Genomic DNA, 23,368 nt, shown 5'->3' with positions numbered 1-23,368 from the left:
ACACCTATAAGCTAAAAATTAATATTTTACATCCATATTTTAATATTAGAAGCAAATCAGTCAAATTAATCTTTGTCTCTTTGTTTTCAGTAGCTGATTTTGGGGCTGGATTTTGTGTTTATTTTCCTCAAGACTGCTTACAATTTGATGTAAATTTTAAGCATCTTGTAATTCATCAACTAATTCTCTCCTGGTTACACACTCCAAGTAATTAAAGTTCAGTAATAACTTATTCTTTCTGCTCCAGCACCTGCATTTCATTTGTTTATTTTCCCAGAGTCATAAATCTGAGGGACTGTCAAAGTGCCATAATATTAGTGCAATAATCAAAGTTAATTAGTCCCTCTCAATAAACAACAACAAAGCCATTACAAAGATGCATTGAAGGTTTTCCAGCTACCAGTTTACAGATGAGACTCTTTTTCTGAACAATTAGAATTTGAAAACTGTTAGTAAATAAATGCAGTGTTTCTAGAGTAATTTGACCTTCAATGTTCTTCATTCAATTAACAACTCATTAACTTTGGGTGAGATAATACAGGTATTTAAGACAAGTATTCTGAACTCCCATTGTCTTCAAAGTGGTCAGAGATATGGTTAGGATTAAGAGGGTAATGGGATATTTTTCAAATAAAAAATGTTCACCACTGCCTAGTTTTAGTTAGATAAACCCCATATAAACAGGCATATTTAGTGCTGGCCTCTGTTGGAATTTGCTTAGAATTATATCCCATTGATTTTTTTTAATTTAATAAATGAAATTAAAACAATTTTTTTTAATTTAAAAAATAAGAGAGTTTTAATGGGATGAAAGCAGCAAGGAAGACATTTTTCCCAACCAACCCTTTACTGTAAGTCATTCATATGATCTGGGCAAGAGAAAAAGGCCTAAATCCAAAGATTGATTCTTCATGAAACTTGTGGTTACAAGAATTCGCAATATTGAAAGCATCACTTATCTGGAAATACACATAAATAAGCACCATTTGTTTTGCATTAATAAATATTATAATTATCTTTAGACTACTTATGTGTAAATATTAATACTAGTGAGTGCTCTCCCATGTCATCTGGGAGCAGCTGAAATACTTTGAGAGCTCAGGAAATAAAAGCAAAACAGTCATGACTAATTTTAGCTGGAAAGAAATAAAAATCCAAGAATCTGATCCATTGGTCTTTTATTCATTTAAGTGTAGAGATGTCACCACATTCTCTCATGGAAGTCTGCAGTCCCAGCAAGCTCAAACAAAAGTAGCTTGCAATCCTTGCTAGCAAATAAATGATTGTGGAAGGAATAAATTAGGACAGCTGAATATATTTTAATTAAGGCCTTAGAAGGTCGTTTAAAAAACTGGGGATCAGGGAAAGGAATCAAAGAGCAACAAGACAATAGATGGGACTGAAAAGCTGGTGTTTGTGTGAGAAAAATGGGAGAAAAATGAAAGAAAGTGGGAAGAAGGTAGAAGGAAAAAACCACTGTGACAGCCTGGCAGCAGGGCTGCAGAGCCTGACGAACTCAAAAAAGGAAAAACATTCTTGTGTTTGAAAAGTACAAAAATGACCCTCTGAAATCTCTCACTGTAGAAAAATTATGGGGAAAACAGTGGCTGTGTTGGAGGACTGTGTCCATCTTCCTTTGGGTAGTCATTCACTTTGGTTCTGGAATATCCTTTCCTATGAACCAAGCCTCAGTGGTTCTCCCAAGTATTTTTTTTTCACTTACAAAGCATCCATAAACAACATGGATAAGAGCACATCAAGCCTTGCAGTCCAACACACTCACAAGGAACGAAAAGCCTCCATCACCCACACACCAGCGGCTGAGCCGGGCGTTACCCAATAAGATAAATCACTTTTTGCTCAGACTGTGCCATGTGCCCATGATCGTGGCAGTGCTGTGTGTGCCTGCTGGCAGTGCCCAGAGGATGTCAGACCTTGCAGAGCCCAGCCCCGTGCTGGGCACTGATGCACACTCACCCATTCCTCCAGGATGCGCTGCACGGCCGCCTCGCCTCGCGCCGGGCTCCTGCAGGCCAGGATCACACACGCCCCATGCAGGGCCAGGGACTTGGCAGTTTCAAAACCTAGGATAAAACATGGGCCTGGTCACAAAAACATCCCAGGAGCAGCACAGAGCTATAAAATTACCTGAAAACATGAGCCACATATTTAAGTGCAGCTATGCTATCTGCAGTCTGGTGACCTGAGAGCCACCTGGACTCGGCTTTTTAAAAGCACACATGAAAAACACAGACACCTCAACTTGACCAGATCTTCTGGACAATAATGGTATTATTTTGTGAAAAATAGGTTTGGCATCTTCAAAAAACACTCAGCTTCTCAGCCTATCAGTGTCCTCAGCTGTTGGAAGGGCAGGATTGGACGTGCTCCTTCCTTGTCTGACTGTGAACAATGTGCCACACAGAGAGACTGCAGAGCCACTGTGCTGGCAACTCCATCTGGAAATGACAGAGCATCCAACATGGGCTCAGGGCTCTCTAGATGCACAGTTGGCCTCAGAGTCATCAATCTGAGGACCACCTGTGGCAGGGGGAACAAAATGTTGTTTCACTGTTCAATTCACTAATGAAAAGCTGCACAGAAGTCAGTCCAAAGTAAACTTCATTAAATGGGAAAAAATCTGTGAGAATTTACAACAGGAGATGAGGACTTTTGGGGAGAGCAGAATGCCCATGAAGTGCAGAGAACTGAGCCAGAACCTGGGTTTCCACCAGGAGTGAGCTACTACATATTTGTGATGCAGTTAATGGTATCGCTGGGTGTCCATCTCCATGGAGAACTGTGCCAGTGACAGGAATTGCCTTCTAGCTGAAAGAGGCATAAGACAGCTTAATGAGTTCAATTAGAAAAGCCTAAACTATGAAAGGAAGACTCAAACTGAAATGCCCAACAATCTGAGTATGAGAACAATGCGAAGAGAAGAGGCATTTGTTTTAGCTTTATGACATTTAAAGCGTGTTCATGATTTCCTGTTAAAAACTGTTTACCAAAAAGCCTATGAATATGGGCTGTCTCACTTGCAAAACACCCTGGAGCAACAAAATCCAGTTACAGCACAAAACATAACTTACATTATAGAAACAACAGACACCCAGACAAATTTATACAATTTTCTGCAATTACATACTTACAGTATTTAAGTCCAAGCAATTTTCCTGTATCTCCTTTAAAGCCATTCACTGCACCAAGCAACTTTAATTACCTGGATAATTCATTGCATGCACATGAATTCAGCTACAGCATATACAAGATTTCCCTTGTTCCTAATTCCACTTTAAGCATATTTAACTAGAATTTTTCATGTAACTAATGTAAGAAGTACTATTAGCTAGCTGTTATGCCTCTTGCTTTGCACAAGAATACTTATATTGACTAGCTGATTGTATTATTAAAAACTAGTTGGAATGCCTGGGAATAGTTTTGTTAGATTGAGAGCTGGTGGCCAGATTAATTAGCAAAGCATGATGATGTTTTGCTAACTCTACCCCATGTCACACTGTGCAAAATAATCAACTGTGCAAAATATTACATTCCATGCCATTCTCCCCTGTAGTTAATAACTTCATACTCATTACAAACTAAGTAAGTTACATGCTGTGAGTTTAGTTTATTTTATGCCATCTCGACTCTTCCCTGCAAATGTGGAGAGCAGTGTTAAGCTCTTCTCTTTAGGATGTCCTTGCTCTTCTCTGAGCTTCAAAGAGTGATTCTTCCTCTTTAGGCAGACATGTTCTGATCTTTACATGAAAACATGTGCTAAAAAACCTCCACCTGAATGTTGTCACAGGTGAAGTGCTGACATGTCTCCCCATGAGACACATTTTAAACTAATTCACAAACACTCCTGCACTTCATTTAGGACAGATACACATGCAACGTCTAACTGGAACAGCTGAAGGAGGAGTTTGGAAGCACCTCAGTATCCAAGTCTTTTTACAGCTTTAGCTCTCTGGTTCTTCTGCAACAATTAATGTTTCTTTCTTCCCCCCTAGTATCAAAAAGCTTGGACAGATAAAGCTTGCCTTTTTCCTTAGCTTCTAGTAAGCTGGAAAACACCTCCTGTCAGATTCACTGTGCTAAACTAAGTCTGTTAACAGCATTTGTTCTTCAGCAAAACGCAGCTATATTTTCAATATACAGTAAATTTTAAAACCTCGGCCTAACACATGGATTGAGTGAAGTACAAAACTATTTAAACTCTATAAATAAAAATCTTACCTCTCTACAAAAACTACCATTGACTCACAATCCACACTGAACGTGGTTTCATACACCAAAGTTAAACCACAAAGATCATAAACACCCAGGCAGTAAAACCTTGAAAAAAATCACGGCAGGGTTCCATAGGAAGAGAAGCCTAAATAACTATGTGAGGGACATGCACAATTAAGGAACCAGAGCAACTTTAATTCTTAATTACAAAAATAACTCTGTGGACTTCAAAAGAAGTAAAGATTTTCTGAATACTTCATTTAATCTGAGACTTAGGGACACAGCCCTTTCACAGTGAGGGGACACTAACAGCAATGACATTAGTTTCTTTTCCAAGAAATAAGTGATATTCTCCAGGGGTGAATCTTCCCTGTACCACAGCACCAGGCTATTGCAGAGCTACTTAACACAGGTAAAAAAGACAGCACAAGTTATACACTAGTTGTGGGGGTTTTAAAAGTAGGGAAAAGCACACTAGAAAAACAGCACAGAATTACAGACTTGGGCATCAAGGTCAACCAAATTACAAGGAATAAAAGAGACTCTTCCCCAAATGTGACAGGAGAATAACATACTTAACTAACATCCACTTTGGAAAAGTAATCACTGCATTGTATGGAGTATTTAAATAAACTATTTTGAGCAAATGTTTTATAAAACTAATTTCAAGCAATTGCCCTGGAAATCTCAAGTTTGTGCTGAGATCAACTACTCTTGCTGCTGGTGCTGTGGCTGAACGAGCTCTAATCCGACACTGAGAAGTGAAAATCCTCTTTAAGAATAAGACATACATGGGGATAAACATTATGGCACAGTTCTACATCACCAGCTAACCCAAAGGACTGGGAGCAGAACTAACAAGAGAGCTAAAAGCACATGGGATTTGCTAGACACATTTAAAACCCTTCAGCCCTTCCTTACAGCATTTGTTCATAAAGACTCAGAAATTAGCACTCAATTTCATTCTTCATCTTCTACCATGATCGTTCCATACTCTCACATTCCTGGCTATCTGCAGTGACTGCTGCCACTGAATTTTGGTGCAGATTTTCAGCTAATGGTGTCAATTAAGAAGCAGTTAGCATCACTCAATTAATGCCAGCTACACTGTATCAACACACACCAGATGAGAACAGGGCTCTGTCCAATGGTGCAACCTCCTCTATAAAACACAGAAAAGGATTCACTGAGTGGAAAAGTATTTCAGCTATTTCTTGTTTAAACAGAGAGCATACAGTCCATCAATCAGGGGGGACATTTAGTAAAGAATTTGCACCAGGCCATCACATGCTTTAAAACATTGCTTTATTTCAAATATAAGGAGGTTTGAATACACAAGAAAAACTCAAATATTTTAGATAATAGCAAGTTTTCTTCAGCTTCTCTGCCCAAATACTCTAGGATACCTTGGAGCTGTCCTTTACAACACACGTGGAACACAATGATGTCATTTTTCCATGAACAGCTCAGTTCTCAGTGTAAAAGCCTACAGGATTTGCTTGCAACAAAGAGTCTTGAAAACTCAAAATAGACTGCTGCATCTCAGCAAACAGACCGTTTTCTGATTTTGGGGGACTCAAGAGAACTACATATAAACAAAAAAGATACTTCTATCCCAGAAATCACTTCGATTTCTTCAAATCTGGAAGACCTAAACACCAGTGAGAGTGAACCAGCTAATCTTATTCAAGACTTCTTCAGAAAAGGAGTAAAGATGATTCAAATGTGCTACAAAGTGATAAAGAATTCTTTTCAGGCTGAAACAGTGCACCACTGAGGTGTGATTTAGAGAAGAATCTTCTGCAACGGGAATCACTGCTGCCTGTGCTGGTGGATCCAGAGTGCAACATCCAACAGAGCTCTCACAGGCACATGCAGAACATCACATCATTGACAAACTCACACTTTTCACAGCCAAAAAAGCACCACACATTCCACATCAGGACTGCTTGGCCGTATCCACTCTGCTTCAGTACAGATATTTAGGATAAAATCTTAAAATTCAACTTGCTCCAAATGCAAGTTTTCAAGCAACTAAAGCACTAAGATATTTTAAGAGACTCAATTTAAAACGAGCAATTCCCATGGAATACTAATGCTGCCTTTGTTCCCATGTGTTTACAGGCACATGGCAATGACACATACTGATATTTTTTCATAGCAAAGTGTGATTTTATATGAAAGATACATCCTGCCTCTCCCTTTGTGTGTAAATTGGACAAACGTGTTTTTCTTGGAGTCGTGAAGCACAGAAAAAGCCAACACAAACGAAACAGGATGAGTAATGCATTGGTTCTGTTTTCCATCTAACCAACTCAAAACTATGCACTCCTTACACTTTTTTGCAATACACTACCCTGGGTAAGGCCAAGTTATTCTTAACAGTAAGTGCACTGCTTTTGTCACTGACAAAACCCCAAAATATCTTGTTTGCTCTGAAGGGAGCATGACACTAAACAAACATTTTAAAACACCCTTAAATTAATGGGATTATAAATATCTGTTGCTGTAAAAAATTTAAAATGCCTCATTTGAGGGTAAGAAAGCTGAATTTGTGACTGATGGTGCTGCAAGCAAGCAAGAACCCAGGACAGGAACCACATCAGGCTCATACATCACAAATGCGCTGCAACGGAGAGCCATGGGGTTGCAGCCAGACCTAGTATCTGCTCCAGCTCACTGCCCAAAAACATCCACCAACCCAGCTCTCCACTGTCCTCACACCAGACATGAAGGAAGCTGAGATTTGAGTCCTTTGAGCTGTTTCACCCAGCCCTGATGAGTATCTCAGCTCCCCAAAGGTCCCACAGCAGATCCAAACACGCACTGCTGATCCTTCACAGCGCAGAGGAGCCACTTCCCAACATAACCACTGCAACAACAGCCAAGGGCTCCAGCCTGGAATGAGCCCTGGAGTGGGAATGCAGCACATTAAACCCAGAGCCAAGGTACCTCTCATGCCCCAAAGTAAGATCTTCTTGCGTCAAGGCAATTCCCACTAACCCCTAAAATACAGGAGATACTGCTCAGACTAACTGTGCTATTCAGCTGAGTTAGAGTGCCTTAAAGCAGCCTGATGGAAACAAAGGGAGACAAAACAAAAAATGAAATTGTATACTAAACTGCAGAGATCATCCCAATCAACATTCCCAAGTCATCTAAATGCAAACAGGTCCTGTAAAACACCTGAATAAAGGAACAGTGGCCAGGGATTAATCTGAAGGGAAGAAAAGGAGAATCAGAGATAAGAAGTGAATTTTCTATCAAATCCCAGCTCTATCTCTCATACCTACTCCTTTCTTTAGATGCACATCAATGACCAAAATCACAAAATCAGAGTCAAAAAGAGTTCAGATTTGCATCTTCCATGTCAACCAATCCCAAAGCTCTGTTTAGATAAAATACATTCCTTTAAAAGGGGGCAAAAAAAACCCTCTCAGCCTTCACATTTCATCTTCATCTTGCATTTCTTTATCTATTACAGGATCATGCTCCTACCAAATTCCAACAAATTTGTACTGAATATTTTTAAAGTGTATTGTGTAAATCCAGTGTCCATCACATCTGGAACTAGGGATTATTCTGTTTGAAGTTTTTATTCTCAGTGTTTCTTCAAGCATAGAATACATTCATATTTTCTTTTGATTTTCTTTAAAAATGACAGTGTGACTTCTTGCAAGCAAGGTAGCCAGTTTTCCTAACACAAGTCAATTACTCTAATTAAAAAAAAATCCAAATTTAGCATTTGGCTTTATCATTTAATGTTTACAGAGAATTTATTAAAGAGCCTATTTGTCTCTCTATACAATTTTTTTCCATTGTAACAGGCAACATATCATGAAGGCAGACAAGCATCTGAATATGAAGCAACTCAACACACAACTTCACATTTTCTAAACAGAAACAACCTTTCCACCTGAAAGTGTATTTAAATGTATTGTTATCAAGTCAAGTCAAATAGAGTTACACACATTTTAAAAGAAACCTGAAATAGCAAGTTGTCTCAATGAGCAGAACTTATTTTAGTGTGACTCATATTCTTTATTTTAGTAAAAACCCTAAATTATTCAGAATTATAAATTCTTATATTCATAAGACATAAAAAATATTTTGTTCGACTGTAGTTATGTTAACACACTACTTCTATTTTTACTGCAAAATAAACATTTCTAAATTAAACATTTAAATGAAATCTGGAGCAGCAGAAAACAACAGAGCTGCCCATAATGTAAGTCAACATCAAACCAGCATCTTGGATGAAACCTGGATCAGGTCTGAGCAGTCAAATTTGCTGTGACATTTAGGGCACTCCATGTCTCAGCAGTAATTACTCCTGAAGGTTTGGCAGCTGTGGATAAGTGACCAGTTCCTTTGTTTATTTGCTTAAATAAAGCCAGTCTATTTAAAAACACCAATATTTGAATACATTATTAAGGAAATAAATAACATTTCTGTGCATGCTGTTAATCAGATTTAAAAAAAAAAAAATTCCAAATTCAGAGAAATAGGGTTGACAAACTTCTCTAAAGCTGCTCTTTGCAGCAGCAGCAGCAGCTTTTGGCAACACGAGTTTTTCTCACCAAAGCAAAAATGGACAAAAAAAGCCAGAAATTGTCTAGTTTCTTTTTAAGTACACTTCTGTTCCTCTGTTAGCCAACACTATCATAGGTTTCTGTACTGCTGAGCTGAGCCCTAATTAAACATAATAAAAAAATTTACTTGCATGTTTTGAATCTCCTTTTGGCAAGTACAACAGTGCAATGTTAATAAAAGAAGTAAATTCAATTAAGAGGAATACTTCATCCAAGGCAGAATAATTAAAAGACATACTGTGCTGTCAGCTAAAGTGCTAGATCCTCCCAGCTTTAATCTCAAAGTCATTTCATGAGAAATGTTCACAGTTACGTAAAGATACAGAGAAAGTGCTACAATATAAACTGGACCAATTTTTTTTCTTAAAACAAACTTGATATTTATTTATATCAGTTACACAAACAGTGAAAGATTTTAAAACGCACACTAGACATTTTACAGATAAATAATAAAACAAGGTTCTGTCCTAAAAAGCTCACAGTTCAGCTTACAAAAAAAAAAAAGAGGCATCTTAGGGAATCAAACATACAAAGCCAGGTCCTGTCCTAAGGAGTTCACATTTTGTATCAGGGGGAAAGGAACAGACTGAAAATTAAAACAACACTACCTGATTTCTGGCCATACAAGACAATTTGTTTGGTTTGGCAGCAAAGGAAGAGTTTTATTATAAAAGAGTCATTTGAGGATCCTGCAGAAAGACCTGAGTACAGGAAAGATGCACTCACTGGTGTCTAGTTCAAACCTGGCAAACCTTTGGGTGTGCTTTAAACTACGAAGGGAAGAGGGAGGTGGGAAGCTGTTACGTAACTCAAATGATCCATCATGTGCTTCCAACACACAAAGTAAGGCAGGAGATGGAGTTCTGAAACAAAAGATGGAGAATAAGAACAGTATTAACAAAAAGTGTCCGTACACAAAAGCAAGGAGAATGGATAACAAGCAAGAATTAGAAGGCAATTACAATGCAAGGCCATGGGCAAAAAAAAAAAAAAAACAAAAAAAAAACAAATCACAATTGAAGACCTCTTTGCCACACCTTCAAGAAGTGCATGAAGACATGCCATACATCTTCCCACAGCAAAATTAGATTTTAAATGTCTCCTAAAAAGACACAAATTTTCTGCTCACTGCTGGAACACCAGCAGCCCACCCAAGAGCTCAGTGACAACCATCCTCTACAGCAAAGGACCAATAACAATTACACACTCCAGACCAAGTTTTTTCCTCTATTATTCTATTATGAAGCCTCTCTCTGCCTTCCATTCCAGGTACACAACTTTTTGTTTTGCCAGAGATGAGTGTTTAAAGTGCCAGATGCAAAGAGCAGAACCAAGAAGTCTCAGGCTCTATTCCCTGCACCACGGACTCAATTCAGAAACAGACACAGAGAGACACCTTCCCACAGATCACAATCTCCATTCACTCATGATGCCAAAAGTGTGCTGCCAAATAGGTCATCATGTTTTTATGCAGTCCTCTTTGCTTAGCAAGGCACAAAATAATCCAATTTTACCTTCAGATTAAAAATCTTTAAGCAAGAGTAAGTTTGTAGCCCTCAGCATCTGCTCACAGCTGGACACAGACCCAAACAAATAAAGCTCTCTTAAAAAAGCTTTTTTAGTTGCTGTATTTTCTACTCGTAATATATCTTAATTACTCTCTGCTGAAGAATCAGAAGAGCATGCAGAAAAATATATATTTTATCTTGTGACAGAACAATCCAACTCCCACTTTAAAATGGAACATGGCCATAATCTGTAAATGTGAGTAATTTACTGCATCCATACACTGCTCCATAAGTAAAATAAGGCTAATAACACATTTCTCAAAATCTTAAGTAGCACAATCAATGTCTACAATGCACAAATGTACAGAAGCAGGACATGCTGCTCATGCTTGCCAGGGGCAGGAGAGGAACCCAACCAGAATCTCTGAATTTCCTGAAGCACTGAATACACGTGATAGTGTCTCCTTCAATTTGGTTGTGACACAGGAGAATTAGCAAACCTCCTCATAAACTTTTAAACTGTAATTTTTTGCTCAAAGGCAGCATTTTGACTAATCACCACAAGTGGAAAATGCCCCAGAAGTTTTATGATTTTGATTTTCATATCTAAAATTAAGGAAATCCAATTAGAGAATGTATTGTGTTAAAGCTGCTTGGATAAAGAATAAATAATGAGGAGCCATCAAATGTACCTTCTGCAAAGACAACAGAACCTGGGAAAAATATGAAAAAAATCTAACCAACCTTAATTGTTTGGAACCTTGAGTGAGAGTGCATGAACAAGATTTCAATAAATACATCCAGAACTGAACTGTGACAGCTCCTTTCTCACACATTATTTCTATCAAGAAAGTACAACAACAATCAGAAAACCTAATTTCACCAGGATCTTTAACACAAAGAAGACATGACTTATGAACAGGAACTCAGGAACAGTGACTAAGGTAATTATCATTAATTGAAGGAGAGGAAACAAAGTGTATTACTATGAAACTACTCAGATTTGAAGACAGTCTGTAGGGAGTTTTCTGAAGCAACAGATGAAGTACTGAAATCCACACTGTAGAAGTACAGCAAAAAATCAAAACCAGCTGGATATTACAGAACAAAAATACTGAGGTTATGTAGCTAAACATAAAGCTACAGAGGTCTCACATATTAAAATGACAAGCCAACAGAATAAATGGAAAAAGGAGAAGAAAAAAATCTCCACAGAAGAAAAATAAAAACAAGAGAAAGGCTTAAGAGTGTAACATGTGACCTAAAAACTGCAATACCATTAACTAATTTTAAAAAGGAAGACAAAGGTACTTTTGTTTTTGATGGTCTTCCCTTGAGAACTCCTGAAAGAATGCGACACTTGACAAATTTACTTTCATAAATAACATACTGTCTTATAAAAAACTCTGTATTGTAGATTATAGGATGAGTGTAAAATCAGTTCCTTTCTCACTGTACTATTTTTATTCTCTAATTCAGACAAAATTCTGGCATCACAAATTCTGAAGATCAAACTCCTTTTAATCAGGTCAGGATTTTGATCTTTGTCTTCCCAGGTTTTTACCTGTCTCCTTTCACTTCCTTCTTGGTAGGCATTTACTGTTTCAGACCTGAGTTTCAAGACCTTGTAACACCTTGACACAACCAAGCATGAGAAGCATAAAAAGGACACAGGATACTGAAATCCTTCCTTCTTGTGCACCTACTTAGCATAGATGTAATCACTAAAAATTTCTGCTAGTAAGACAAGAACATCACATTAATGAACATCTACAGACTATAACTAGAATTGTAAGCATCTAGAAAAGCCCCTACATGTTTCAGAAGATCTTGTCATTAGAAAATAAAATGCATTTAGCAAACTCTTCCCTCTCCAGCATCTAGCACACGTTCCAAAATAACACAAATGTACATGTATGTGTTCAAACAATTCTTGAAGCACAATGAGTTTTCAAAACATGAAGACCCAAAATGATGCAAAGATTAATCTCAATGTTGCAGCAAAACAAACTGCATCATGCAAAAGGTCTTTTCACCTCTGGAGTATGAAGAATGCATAAAATAGTAGAAAAAAACCTTTTCAAAATTAAATATTTCTAAAGACAGAAAAGAAATCAAGTTGAAAAGTCTTTCTAGCTCTTGGTAAGAAGTAAGTATCACCTAGGAAGGCTCCCTGTTCTACAAATATGTTTTTCCTCTGTAAAAGGAATACCTGAAAGTACAACACAGGCCCACAGCTCAATCCCACCCTTTGTGAAAATACTCCCTTACAAGCAGTAATAATTATTGAACCTTTTAGCCCAGATGTAATTTCTTACATGTTACAACAAGTTTCACATGCATTGTGAATTTCAGCCAAGGTTGATGAAGTTCAATAACTTGGCTAACCAACCATGTGTACTACTCATTACACAAGTAATAAATAGATTCATCAAAATGGACATGGAAAAGCAGTATGAACATCTGACACCATTTTCAGCTTACTCAATAAGAAATATAAATTACAGGAAGTCCAAGGGGACCTCTTCATATTTACAGTATGTAGCAAGTAAGCAGTTGGAGCCTTACGTAAAGCAGAGCAATATTAATATTCCACAATATTAAGCCACAGTTAAAACAGAGTGATGGCACTCATGGAAAACTCACTCACTATTACCTGCCATAAATTTTAAGAATACAGTTCTGTAAGTTAAAGAGAACCCTCTTCTATTAACCCAATTTTGAAAATAATAGCTATTAGTGGATTTTGATTTGTTCAAACTAGATCAGTACTAACTCCTGACTGACAGCTACAAACATCCCACAACAGAAGGAGTTAAATAAAAGTTCCACCCCAGAGGCACAATGCCCTCCATAAATTGTGTTTTTCTACATCAGTTACCCCAATAGTCTACTCCAGCCAAAAATACACTTCCTGCAAGACCCAGGCTCTCCTGGAAAAGCACTGTACTCCCACTCCCTCACAAAACTGGTACAACAAAATTGATGCCTGCTACAAAAGTCTGGATTTGCACAAAGGAAATGTCTGGGAAAAAAAAATAGCTGAGTGTAAGTTTAACTAAGAAGTAAACACCAAAATCTCTACACAGGCACCAACATTTTCATGTTAGTGCTACTCATGGGGAGTAAGATAATTCATGATACATGGAGCCTAAAATTCACAAAAAAATCAAAATATACATCAAGGAACAGCTCCTCCATGCTTTTAAAAGCCCAATAAATATGAGAAATTCCAAAACCACACAAGAAATGATAAAGTGAAGCTGAAACTCCAGGCAGTACAGCAAAAGACAATGAACATGTCTAAGACAGTCAGACTAACATTAATAAAATCAAGCACTCAGTGATCTGTGAAGGGTCTGTTTAATTCCTCCCATATGATCAGAGTTTGACTTAAATAAGTAAAACAGAAAAACTGTTATAATCTATAAAAATTAAATGACCAGACATTGAAAACAATTTCTTATATCAAAAAGCAGATATTTCATTGAGATAGATTATAAGCACATTTCCCAACCTTTTGCACCAGTGTGACACAAGTTGCCAATACTGAAGTTCTGTACAAGAAATAAAAGAACCATGGTAACCTCTCACACCAAATGTATATACATACACAAAATTTTATGTATATATGGAGCAGGGACTCATCTTTTAAGCACTGATTTATCAGCTAATCCACAACTTCTCTCCTGGCTAAGGCTTTTCCATTGCAGAAGTAAAAGTGCCAGAAAAACAAAGAGAATTTTAACAAAACATTCAACAAGTCACATTGTGGCTGGAGCTTCTGGATTTTTTTCACCCTCTGAAAAAAACCTAAACCAGTTGTTTTGGGCATCCCTTACAAAAGCAAGGCTTCTTTTGACCTTCATCTAGCAGGAAAATCAGAATCCCAGTTTGAGCAACTGCTTGTGTGTGACTGTGTCAATACAGTTTTGTGGTAAAATCTTGGAAATGCAGTAAGAAACACCCTGCTTTGTGGAATCTGCCTGACTGACAGAACAAACCCATTTTGCCCTTCCATTATATATTATATGTTACATTGTGCAACACCACTTGCACTTCACCACTCAGACACACTCCAGTCACTGGGTTAGATCAAGGGCACCTGACACAGAAACCAGATCCCATCACAGTCCCATGGTCATACATGATCCTTAAAAACAGACAGCAATTTTTATCTAAGTCAGAAAACCATATTAGCTACACAACTGCCTCTCTGATACTAAAACAAAGTTAAAGTATTTTTTTAAGAATGTATCATTTAAGATTGCTTACACATATAGTTGAAAATACCACATCTCTGTGTAAAATTCAACCTAGAGGAACTGCTGACACACTTTTATAAATTTACAATTCTTGCCCTAATAATTGAGAACACAAACAACAGAACTACAGGAGCATTTCCTAAGAACAGCAATAAGCTTTTGTTCAGTATTTTCAAAGAGCAACACAGACCTCTACTGGCAACACTGGGGAGCAGGAATCAGCTCATACCAGCAGCAAGCTGGGGAAGATCTTTCTCTATAAACTCATGTTGAGACCTTTAAACATAAAAACAACACTCAAAACTGCACACACCTTCAACTCCTCCCAGTGGAATAAATCCTACTGACTCTGCCAGAACCAACTGATAATTTACACTATTCAGGCTCAAATGTACAGAGAATAATAAAATTTTTAAAACAAGGACTGACAGCACAAGACTGAAGTGTTCAGTAAGCCTGTCCTACTTCTTTTTAATACACCAGCTTTACTGGGATCAAAAGTTCTCAACTTTCTAATGCGATATTCAGACTAAAACGTTGATTGAGCTTGAAAAGTAGATGAGAAAATGTTGTAATCTTATTGCAGGGGGTCCATACTGTTGTCTCCTTATCACAAAAGTTTCATACCTTCCTGGTGTTTCTCATGGGCATCTCCTCAGAGCACTGACTCTTTCTTCTTCACAAAGCAGCCACTAACTCCAGCTCCCTTTTTCTCAACCAGCCACCCCACTCTTTTATAGCACTCTTCTCCTCATTGGTTACACCTCTAGCCTGTTAAAGTCAGGCCTGTTCCTGATCTTTGATAATTGGCCCAGCTGCAACTCCTTAGGGGTAAGATTACTTTCTGCACTACCTTTATTTTCTTATATTCTATCCCCCTACAAGAAAATAAACTCTAAAGAATACTTGGACTGCACTATCAGAAGAAAAAGCTTCAAAAATAAAATATTTCACTAAAAACTCTTGAGCTGCTAGGACTTCTTTGTACTGTAAGAACAGAATCATTTGTTATCCTTTTCCAATCCTTAATCCTTAGTCAAAAATTAAGTGTTTATAAATGCAATTCTTTAGTAGTTTTTCCCCTCACACTTTGCACAGCAATTTTAAGGATTAAGTTAAGAAAGTGGGTGTATAATCTAGGACATTCTTACAGACCACTTTCCTAATCAGGAATGAAAAGAACCAGCACAGGACAGTGTCCCTATTTACAGACATGTTAAGTTAATGGCAATGAGGCAACATGTGACACCACTAAAACCCTAAAACTGCTGAAGGCATCCAAAGTACTCCCTCAGACACTAAACAAGCATCTCTATTTTTCACAAGTTGAGGAGATTTTTCAACTCTAAGGGAAAAAAGTGCTCCTGACAAGCAAGATAGAAGTCCCTGTATTAGATTCACAAATAAAGTGAATTAAGATATCATTCCATCTTTGCTGATCTGTTTTTAACATTGCTATCTTAAAGCAGAGTATATGGATGAATAAAAACATCACTTATGTGTTCATCCATCTTTCAAGGGATTCTCAGCATTTCCCAAATTTTATCTTGAGCATCCAGCAATGCAGTAATTGAAAATGCATTTTTCTGACTGCAGTCTACCAAGTTACAGCTTGATCTTTGTTCTTCCCATCCCAAAATGAAACATTTCTCAACAAATGGACAAACACCATAGCTAATTATTTTCAAATATACCACTGAAACTCATCTGGACAACTATCAAAGGGTTCAGTTATATTTTTCCTTGCATTATTGAGTACAAATGCTCAACAAGTGATACACTATTTTTATATCTCTTTCTACTTCATGGACAACATTTCCCTCAAATTATTTACGCTTACCTTTAAAAGAAAACATTTTGCTGTTCTGAAATCACAGGAATTGTTTGCTCCTCGAAATACTCAGGGAGGAAACTATTACCTCCAACAAACACAGAAAATTTAAAAGGAGTATCTACAACACCAAGTGGAGCACAGCACTGAAATCCTAAACTAACTGCCAAATAAGCTCCAAAACTGGTAAGAGTCCCCTTGAACCAGCTAATGAATCCATGGTCTATAGCAGCTGGTAGGAAACATCAGACACTGCACAGGACTAAATCAGCACCAAATGCAATGTGTGATAAGCAAGAGTTTTGAGTTATAGAGGCCCTAACACCATCTGGATCACAAATTTGCTACCTTCATACTTATGGACTCTATGTCAAAGCAAAAAATATTTCAAGCAAGGAAATGTTTGATTACTTGTGACCAATCCAGGTTATAAACTAAGGGAGAAACATTGAAAAAAAAAATGACAAAACCATTGTGTATCTTGGATTAATCTTTTGCCATATTTGAAACACCTCCCACTGATTCAGCAAGGCTGAATGGCAGCTCTGCTCCTGGTGAAGGCAAATCCCTTGGAGTCCAGGTAACTCTTGAAATGTTCAGACATTGCACAGTTGCATAAAGAGCAAATTGTACTGTTGGGTGTAATGTAGAGAAAAGCTGCAGCAAGAATTTGGAACACAAACCTCACTAGAAAGCCCAAATTCATTGAGAGGGGTAAGTACAACACTTGCTGCCCAACAGCAGTGCCAATCTGTAGCAGCACATCAGGCAGGGACAGCAGGATGTCACTGCAAGGCACAGTGAAGCTCTAAATTCTTCATGTGACTCCTGTGCAGTAACACTCCCTTAAATAAATAAGAAATAAAACCCAATAAAACTCAGATTGGTAAGTCCTGCTATTAACCCATTTTCCAGAAAGTCTTCAAGGTTTTCCAATGTCCTCAAAGTGCATTTAAGTCAAAATTCTAAACTAAACTAAAAACCACCAACTAGTTTGTATAAGGACTACTTCAATAATTATGTAATCCCATAATAAAGAAAAATGCAAAAAACAAAAGGCAACAAAAGATCAACAGTTACCTGAATCTCTCCTTCACCCACTATAGAAGCAGTAATATTTAACAGATATCTAAAAAAGCTAGTTCTGAAAGGATTGATGAACCTGTGATAACTAACAGGGATTATTAAAGGTCAAAAATTGTATTTCTTTGAACTAAAGGAACATCGAGTAAAACATCCTGACACAAGTTCATCATCAAATTCACTTGAAACTACCTTCAGAGATAAAAATTCCACAGCTTCTTGGGAAAATCTTACCTGAATTTACTTGCTAGCATAAGGAATTCTTTCTGAATACTTTACCTGAACTGCCCTGCAGCCATACAAACCTCAGTCCTTGTCCTAGCCACCAAAATAAAATTCCCTTCTCTTTCACAGCCATCCTTTTTTATATATTTGCATAATGTTTAATGCCTCCATTAATATTTTTCTAGACAAAAATCAATTGTTTCAGCACTTGATATCTTTCCTGTAGCTCTCCTATAAGCTCATAATTTTCCACAGATTTTTTAAAAACATCTAACTAGTGGTTTTATATGAAAAAAGTGCAAATCAAGTTTGAAAACCAAAAATACAGAGGTATTTAAACAAGCAAGTAGGCAGTAAGACAAAGTTTGCCATATTTTACCTTCTGTGCCATGTTAACTTACCTATTCCTGAATTGGCTCCTGTGATTATTGCCACTTTGCCACTCAAGTCACGGCCCTGCAGAATTTCCATTGCAGTACTGTTCCCATCATATTTTTGTCTAGTAGTGGGTTTTACTGGGTTATCTTCTACTGTAAAAGCCAGTCTTGGGTCAAGGTAGGTAGTCCTTTTGTTTATGTGGCTGCAAAAGAACACAAAAACTCAACTGTTTGAACCCTTCTGTTCTCTACATTTAGATTTTAGATGTATTTCAACCACTGCTGTGTGCAATTCCACTGGATTATTTACATTCCCAAAGAATCTTTTTTTTTTTTCCAGTTTGGTTGAAATTATCCCAATTATTTTTTTAATCAAACTTTTTTCCAGTTGTGACAGTATCTATTAATAATTTTATTTACATATTTCACAAGCCATTCTGAACTTCATGTGAACCCCTGATACAAAAGGCAGAACTTTGTCAGGGGAAAAAAGAAAAAAATCTTTACATTAGGGAAGATCATGTTATCTTTTATAGCAAGTCTATAAAAGGATGCCACACTTGCAGACACTGCAATATCTGCATTTGGATTCTGAAGCTGCATTTATTAATCTTTCTGTCTTTCCAGCTGATATTGTCACAGTCTCATAACTCAGGAGGCTACTCAGCATGTAACCCAGCTGTCCTCCTTCTACACACTCCACAATTTCAGTACTTACTCTACAAAATAGACTTGTCCATTTTCATCAGTCTCCTGCTCCCATCCATATGGCAGATCTAGGAAGCACATAAAGCATTAACTTTATTCTCAGGCATTAGAATACTCTTCAGTTTGAAGTTCAAGTGATTTCTCAGAGTGATGAGACAATTCTGCATTGTTTTCTGGAGGTGGTGCAGCTCCTGCTGCCCTTGAGTACAGACCTTGACAGAAGGATTGCTTCCCTAATCACACACAATTGCTCTCTCATGGAAGCACAATGCACAGAAGATCTGATACAAGTGCAATGGCTGGCAGATTAAATATAAAGACAGTCTAAAAAAATCTTTATAAAGATAATTTCATGTTATAGCACCAAAAAAAAAAAAAAAAAACAACAAACCAGCAAAATGCAACCATGTTTCCAACAGGAAAGCCACAAAACTGCCAAGTGATCACTCTGCACAGACACAATCACAGAGGTAAAACCCCACTGAAATCAGCCATATGCTGCAAGCTCGGAATCAGTGACGACTAGGAGATCAAAATGACATCAGTCAGAGTTTGTAGAGGAACCAGGTGTTTGTAAGATAATGTCAGTTCATTAGAAAACTTTAACACAAACCTCCTGCAACACGTTTCCTCTTCCCAGACTTAGGATGTTCCCACTGTGTTTTTTCTTCTAGGTGGCTGCAGAAAAAAAAAAAGTTTAAGATTTTTTAAAATTGTCTAATAATCTTTCTGATGTAACCCAAAATATCCCCACAGTTCTGAAAGTAACTAACCAGAGAGCACAGGAGTCTATAAAAATTCAAATAAATGTCTGCCTTCCAATCCAAGTTTTGTTGCTTATAAAGAAAAAAAAAACACCCTCATTTAAAAATAACATTAACAGACTCAAAAAACACTTCCAAAATATAATGATCCTAGGCAGGAGCAAGGAAGAAAGAAGCAAGAAAAGAATTTATCACCAGCTAGTAATAGTAAGTCTTCAAATTACAAAAGCACCTTTACAAATCAATATTGTTAGGCAGGAGTTTTAGAAAGATGCTTTTGAAAAGTTTTCAAAGAAAGGTGCTTTAGAAAGGTTACTTATATCATACTCTATAAATCAATATTGGAGTTAGGATTTTTTAGAGAATATATTACAAGTAAGTTGGATTTCTATGAGCAATTGTAGCTTTGGACAAGTAAGTTTATCCCCAGGCCTTGACTAGCAGGATATTTATTTAATATACATTATTATATGGTACCCTACCTTTTCTTCCAATTCAGAGACTTGATTCATTTAAATCGCTAGCAGGATTAAAATACTCCATCATAAGACTTTCTGCACTATAGACTAATAAGCAAAGTCACGTGCACATAAACAAGGTCTTAACCAAAGTGCTGAATCAAATAGGACATTAAAATCTCATCTTTCATTGAGTATTTTTAAGTAACAACCAACTTTTAAGAGTCAAGCAGGGATTAACTGAATGCCCAAATTGACTGCTGCCCAAGTGTGAAATAAAAAGTGACAAGAGCAACAAATAACACACAAATAACTACAGATAACCTACAGGCCCAACAGCCATGTACACACAACAAAAACAACTTTGCCTTCTTACAGCAAGGCCACAGTGACAGCTCATGGTATTACAGGGATCACAGCTGGGGAGCTCAGACTAAACCAGTGCACCTGTGTGACCTGAAAATAGGAGATATTTAACCAAATTACAGCAGCCTGACAAGCAAATGCTGCCCACCTGTGTGCACACCTAACTCATCATAAACACCTGCAAAAGTCATCAACCAAAATAATCTTATTCCAGGTAAAAGTTCATATTGGTGATGAGGTTCAAAGTAAATTCCCAGAATATGCAGAAGAATTACACATACAGTGTGTATACTTAAAGGCAGCAACAGTGCAATATATTTTTAGACACCCTAGGCAAGATTTTCAGACAATAAAGATATTATATTCATGCTATGCTGTTAAACTGAACCAGTCCAGTTTCACAAGTTATGAAACCGACCTGCTGAACTGTGTAACAATTATGCTCAATGATACCTTGTTATTTCATAGGTTTGTTACTTTCACCTAGTGATTCCTTCCTGAAAGAGCTTTTGAAATCAAAGGAAATATACAAGCAATTGAACTAAGAAAAACAAACACCTAGAGAGAAATTGCAGTGTTTACAAAGCGTGGATAAACCAAAGCATTTTGTGCAACGTTTTTAAGAGTAGAACTTGGGGAGGACAAGGCACCGGTGAGATTGAACCATACTTTTTGTGGAAGGGAATAACTCTTGTGGCTTTAAACAGGAGATCCCAAGATCAGCGCGGCTATAGAAGCCACGCAAGAGGAGAGAGTGTATAAACACATATTCTACTGAGTTAGCTCATCCTGCGGCACACGCCCTCTGTAACCCGGGAGGATGGGATGGAATCCTGTCCAGCAGCACGGGCAGAAGGAGCACAATGCAATTTTTCATCTCTTGCCCCAGGCGCACTGAGGAGCTGCGGAGCAGCACGCACAGCCTTTAACTTCCACCGCACCTGTTTCTCCTCTGCTCCCACAAGGAAGCAAACTGACCAATCTGCAATACTGGGTGAGCCTTAACCAGCACGCACAAAGATCGCCCCGGAGCCCTGAGACGCCCTGGAACAGCTCCGGGCCGGCTCCCGACCGCTCCGGCATCGCTCCCCGGCGGGTCCCGGGGCTCCGGCATCGGTCCCAGGCGGGTCCCGGGGCTCCGCACCGCTCCGGCCGCTCGGAGCGGCTCCGCAGGGGCGGCTGTGGCTGTCAGAGCCTTCGGAGCCCGTCCCGCACAGCCAGCCCAGCGCTCCCGCAGCCGGGCGAGCACCGCACACACGGACCTCGCACCCCGCTCCAGCCCCGCGGTCCATCCGTGAGGGGCGGCTCCGCGGACGCTGCCGCGGGGCGGTCAGAGCGCTCCCGGCGCGCTCGCCCCGCTCCCGCCCTTACTTGGCGTAGTAAACCCAGCCGTCCTTGGTGGTGCGCTCCTCCCAGCCCGGCGGCAGCTCCTCCTCGCTGTCCGTGTCCTCCAGCCCCGCGTACTTGAGCGCGGCCATGGGCTCGGCGCGGCCCCGCTCCGCCGGCGCGCCCGGCTTCCGCCCGGCCCCGCGGCACCACGGGAGCTGTAGTTCCCGCCGCATCGCCCGCGGCGGCGGGGACACCGCGGTCACCGACACCACACGGGGCCCCGGTTGAGCTCGGAACAGGGGTCGCAGGGTTTAGGCTGCTCTGGTGGACCCTAGTGAGGCACATCTGGAGTGCTTCGTCCAGCTCTGGGATCTCCAATACAAGGGAGATGAGGAGTTAACTCGCGGAGAGGGTCCGATGATGAGGGGTCTGGAGCGCCTCATGTGAGGAGGCACTGCGGGAGCTGGGCGTGTTTGGTCTGGAGAAAAGAACACTGCGAGGGGATCCCATTAATGCACAGAAATATCTCAAAGGTGCCCAGGGGATGGTGCAAGGCTCTTTTCTGCCATGCCCAGCAGTGGGACGAGGAGCAATGGCCATAAACTAAAACACAAGTTCTACCTCAAGATGAGGAAGAGCTTTTTTACGTGGAGGGTGGCAGACCCCTGGAATAGCTGCCCAGGGAGGTGGACATTCAAAACACACCTGAACATGTTCCTGTGCCACCTGCTTCAGGTGACAGTGCCTTGGAAGGGGGATTGGACTGGATGATCTCCCAAGATGCCTTCCCATCTGAGCAGTTTTGTGATTTTCAGGGTATCAGGTGCTTCCAGCCCTCTGTTTTCAGAGCACTGAATACAGTGAGGCCCTGGGAAACAATGGGAAATGGTCTTGAAGGGCAAAAGTTCTTTTTCCCGTTAGCTGTCCCCACCTCATCTTGGAGATGAGACTCTTCCTCATTAGTGAGGGATCCTTGCTGAGGAAGGCCTGGCTGGAGAGAAGAACAAACACCCACCTGGGACCCTGCAAGTGGCTTCACCTGCTCAGAGGCACAAACACAGTCACCTTACCAAGCCAGGCTCGCTGGTGACACAGCACAGTCAGCTGCAAAGGCTGAGGCGTTCAGTGAGTTGGCAGAAAGCTGCAGTAACTCTGCGCTGGCAGCTGAAGCTCTCTCCCCTGTGCAGCTGTGACAGATGGAGAGGGAATGGCTGCCACCATTGCTCAGCTGCTTCTGATTCCCGGACCTGTGTGCTGTCATATTTCTGTCTGTTTACATAACCAAACTCAGCAGCCAGTGGTTGTAACAGCATTGTTGTCCTTTAGAGGGATGCTTTAAACAAAAATCAAGGCAAAGGCGGCGCTGGGCAGAGGCTGTGAGCACTTCAGCCCGCACCAGGTGGCAGTGCAGCCTCACAGATGCGCCGCAGGCTCTAAATCGAATTTTTATGCACTATTTGAGACACTGGCCTATATCGTTCCCTCACTCCCCACTAATGGCATCCGTATCTGGCCATAAAAAACAGCCTGAATTTTTTTCTGCCCTGCTGCTCCCATTGCTTTGCAGGTTTCCCCGAGGGATTACACGTACTAAATGATCTCCTCCTGCTAGAAATAAAAACTCGTGCA

At 39.4% G+C, this 23,368-nt stretch overlaps 1 protein-coding gene across 5 annotated transcripts in view; it reads right to left on the bottom strand.

Moving 5' to 3' along the window:
• WWOX (WW domain containing oxidoreductase) overlaps nt 1–22,009 on the bottom strand; it is a 473,442-nt gene extending 451,433 nt beyond the window's left edge. For 4 of the 5 annotated variants that reach the window (XM_059481157.1, XM_059481160.1, XM_059481158.1 and 1 more), the window contains exons 1-5: nt 21,782–22,009; nt 19,436–19,500; nt 18,833–18,890; nt 18,139–18,317; nt 1,978–2,084 (exon numbers count right to left, since the gene is read on the bottom strand). In XM_059481157.1, coding sequence (XP_059337140.1) covers nt 1,978–2,084; nt 18,139–18,317; nt 18,833–18,890; nt 19,436–19,500; nt 21,782–21,972 — 600 coding nt within the window. In that variant the 5' untranslated portion in view covers nt 21,973–22,009. Of the gene's footprint in view, nt 1–1,977; nt 2,085–18,138; nt 18,318–18,832; nt 18,891–19,435; nt 19,501–20,068; nt 20,297–21,781 lie in introns of those variants that run through there. The other variant, XM_059481161.1, reaches the window with a different exon arrangement.
• Nucleotides 22,010–23,368: the final 1,359 nt, after the last annotated feature.

This window comes from Ammospiza nelsoni, chromosome 13 (assembly GCF_027579445.1).
Source record: "Ammospiza nelsoni isolate bAmmNel1 chromosome 13, bAmmNel1.pri, whole genome shotgun sequence".
In the NCBI taxonomy this organism is placed as follows: Eukaryota; Metazoa; Chordata; class Aves; order Passeriformes; family Passerellidae; genus Ammospiza; species Ammospiza nelsoni.
The sequence above is the reverse complement of the archived record's forward strand: the minus strand, read 5'-3'. Positions and strand labels throughout refer to the sequence as shown.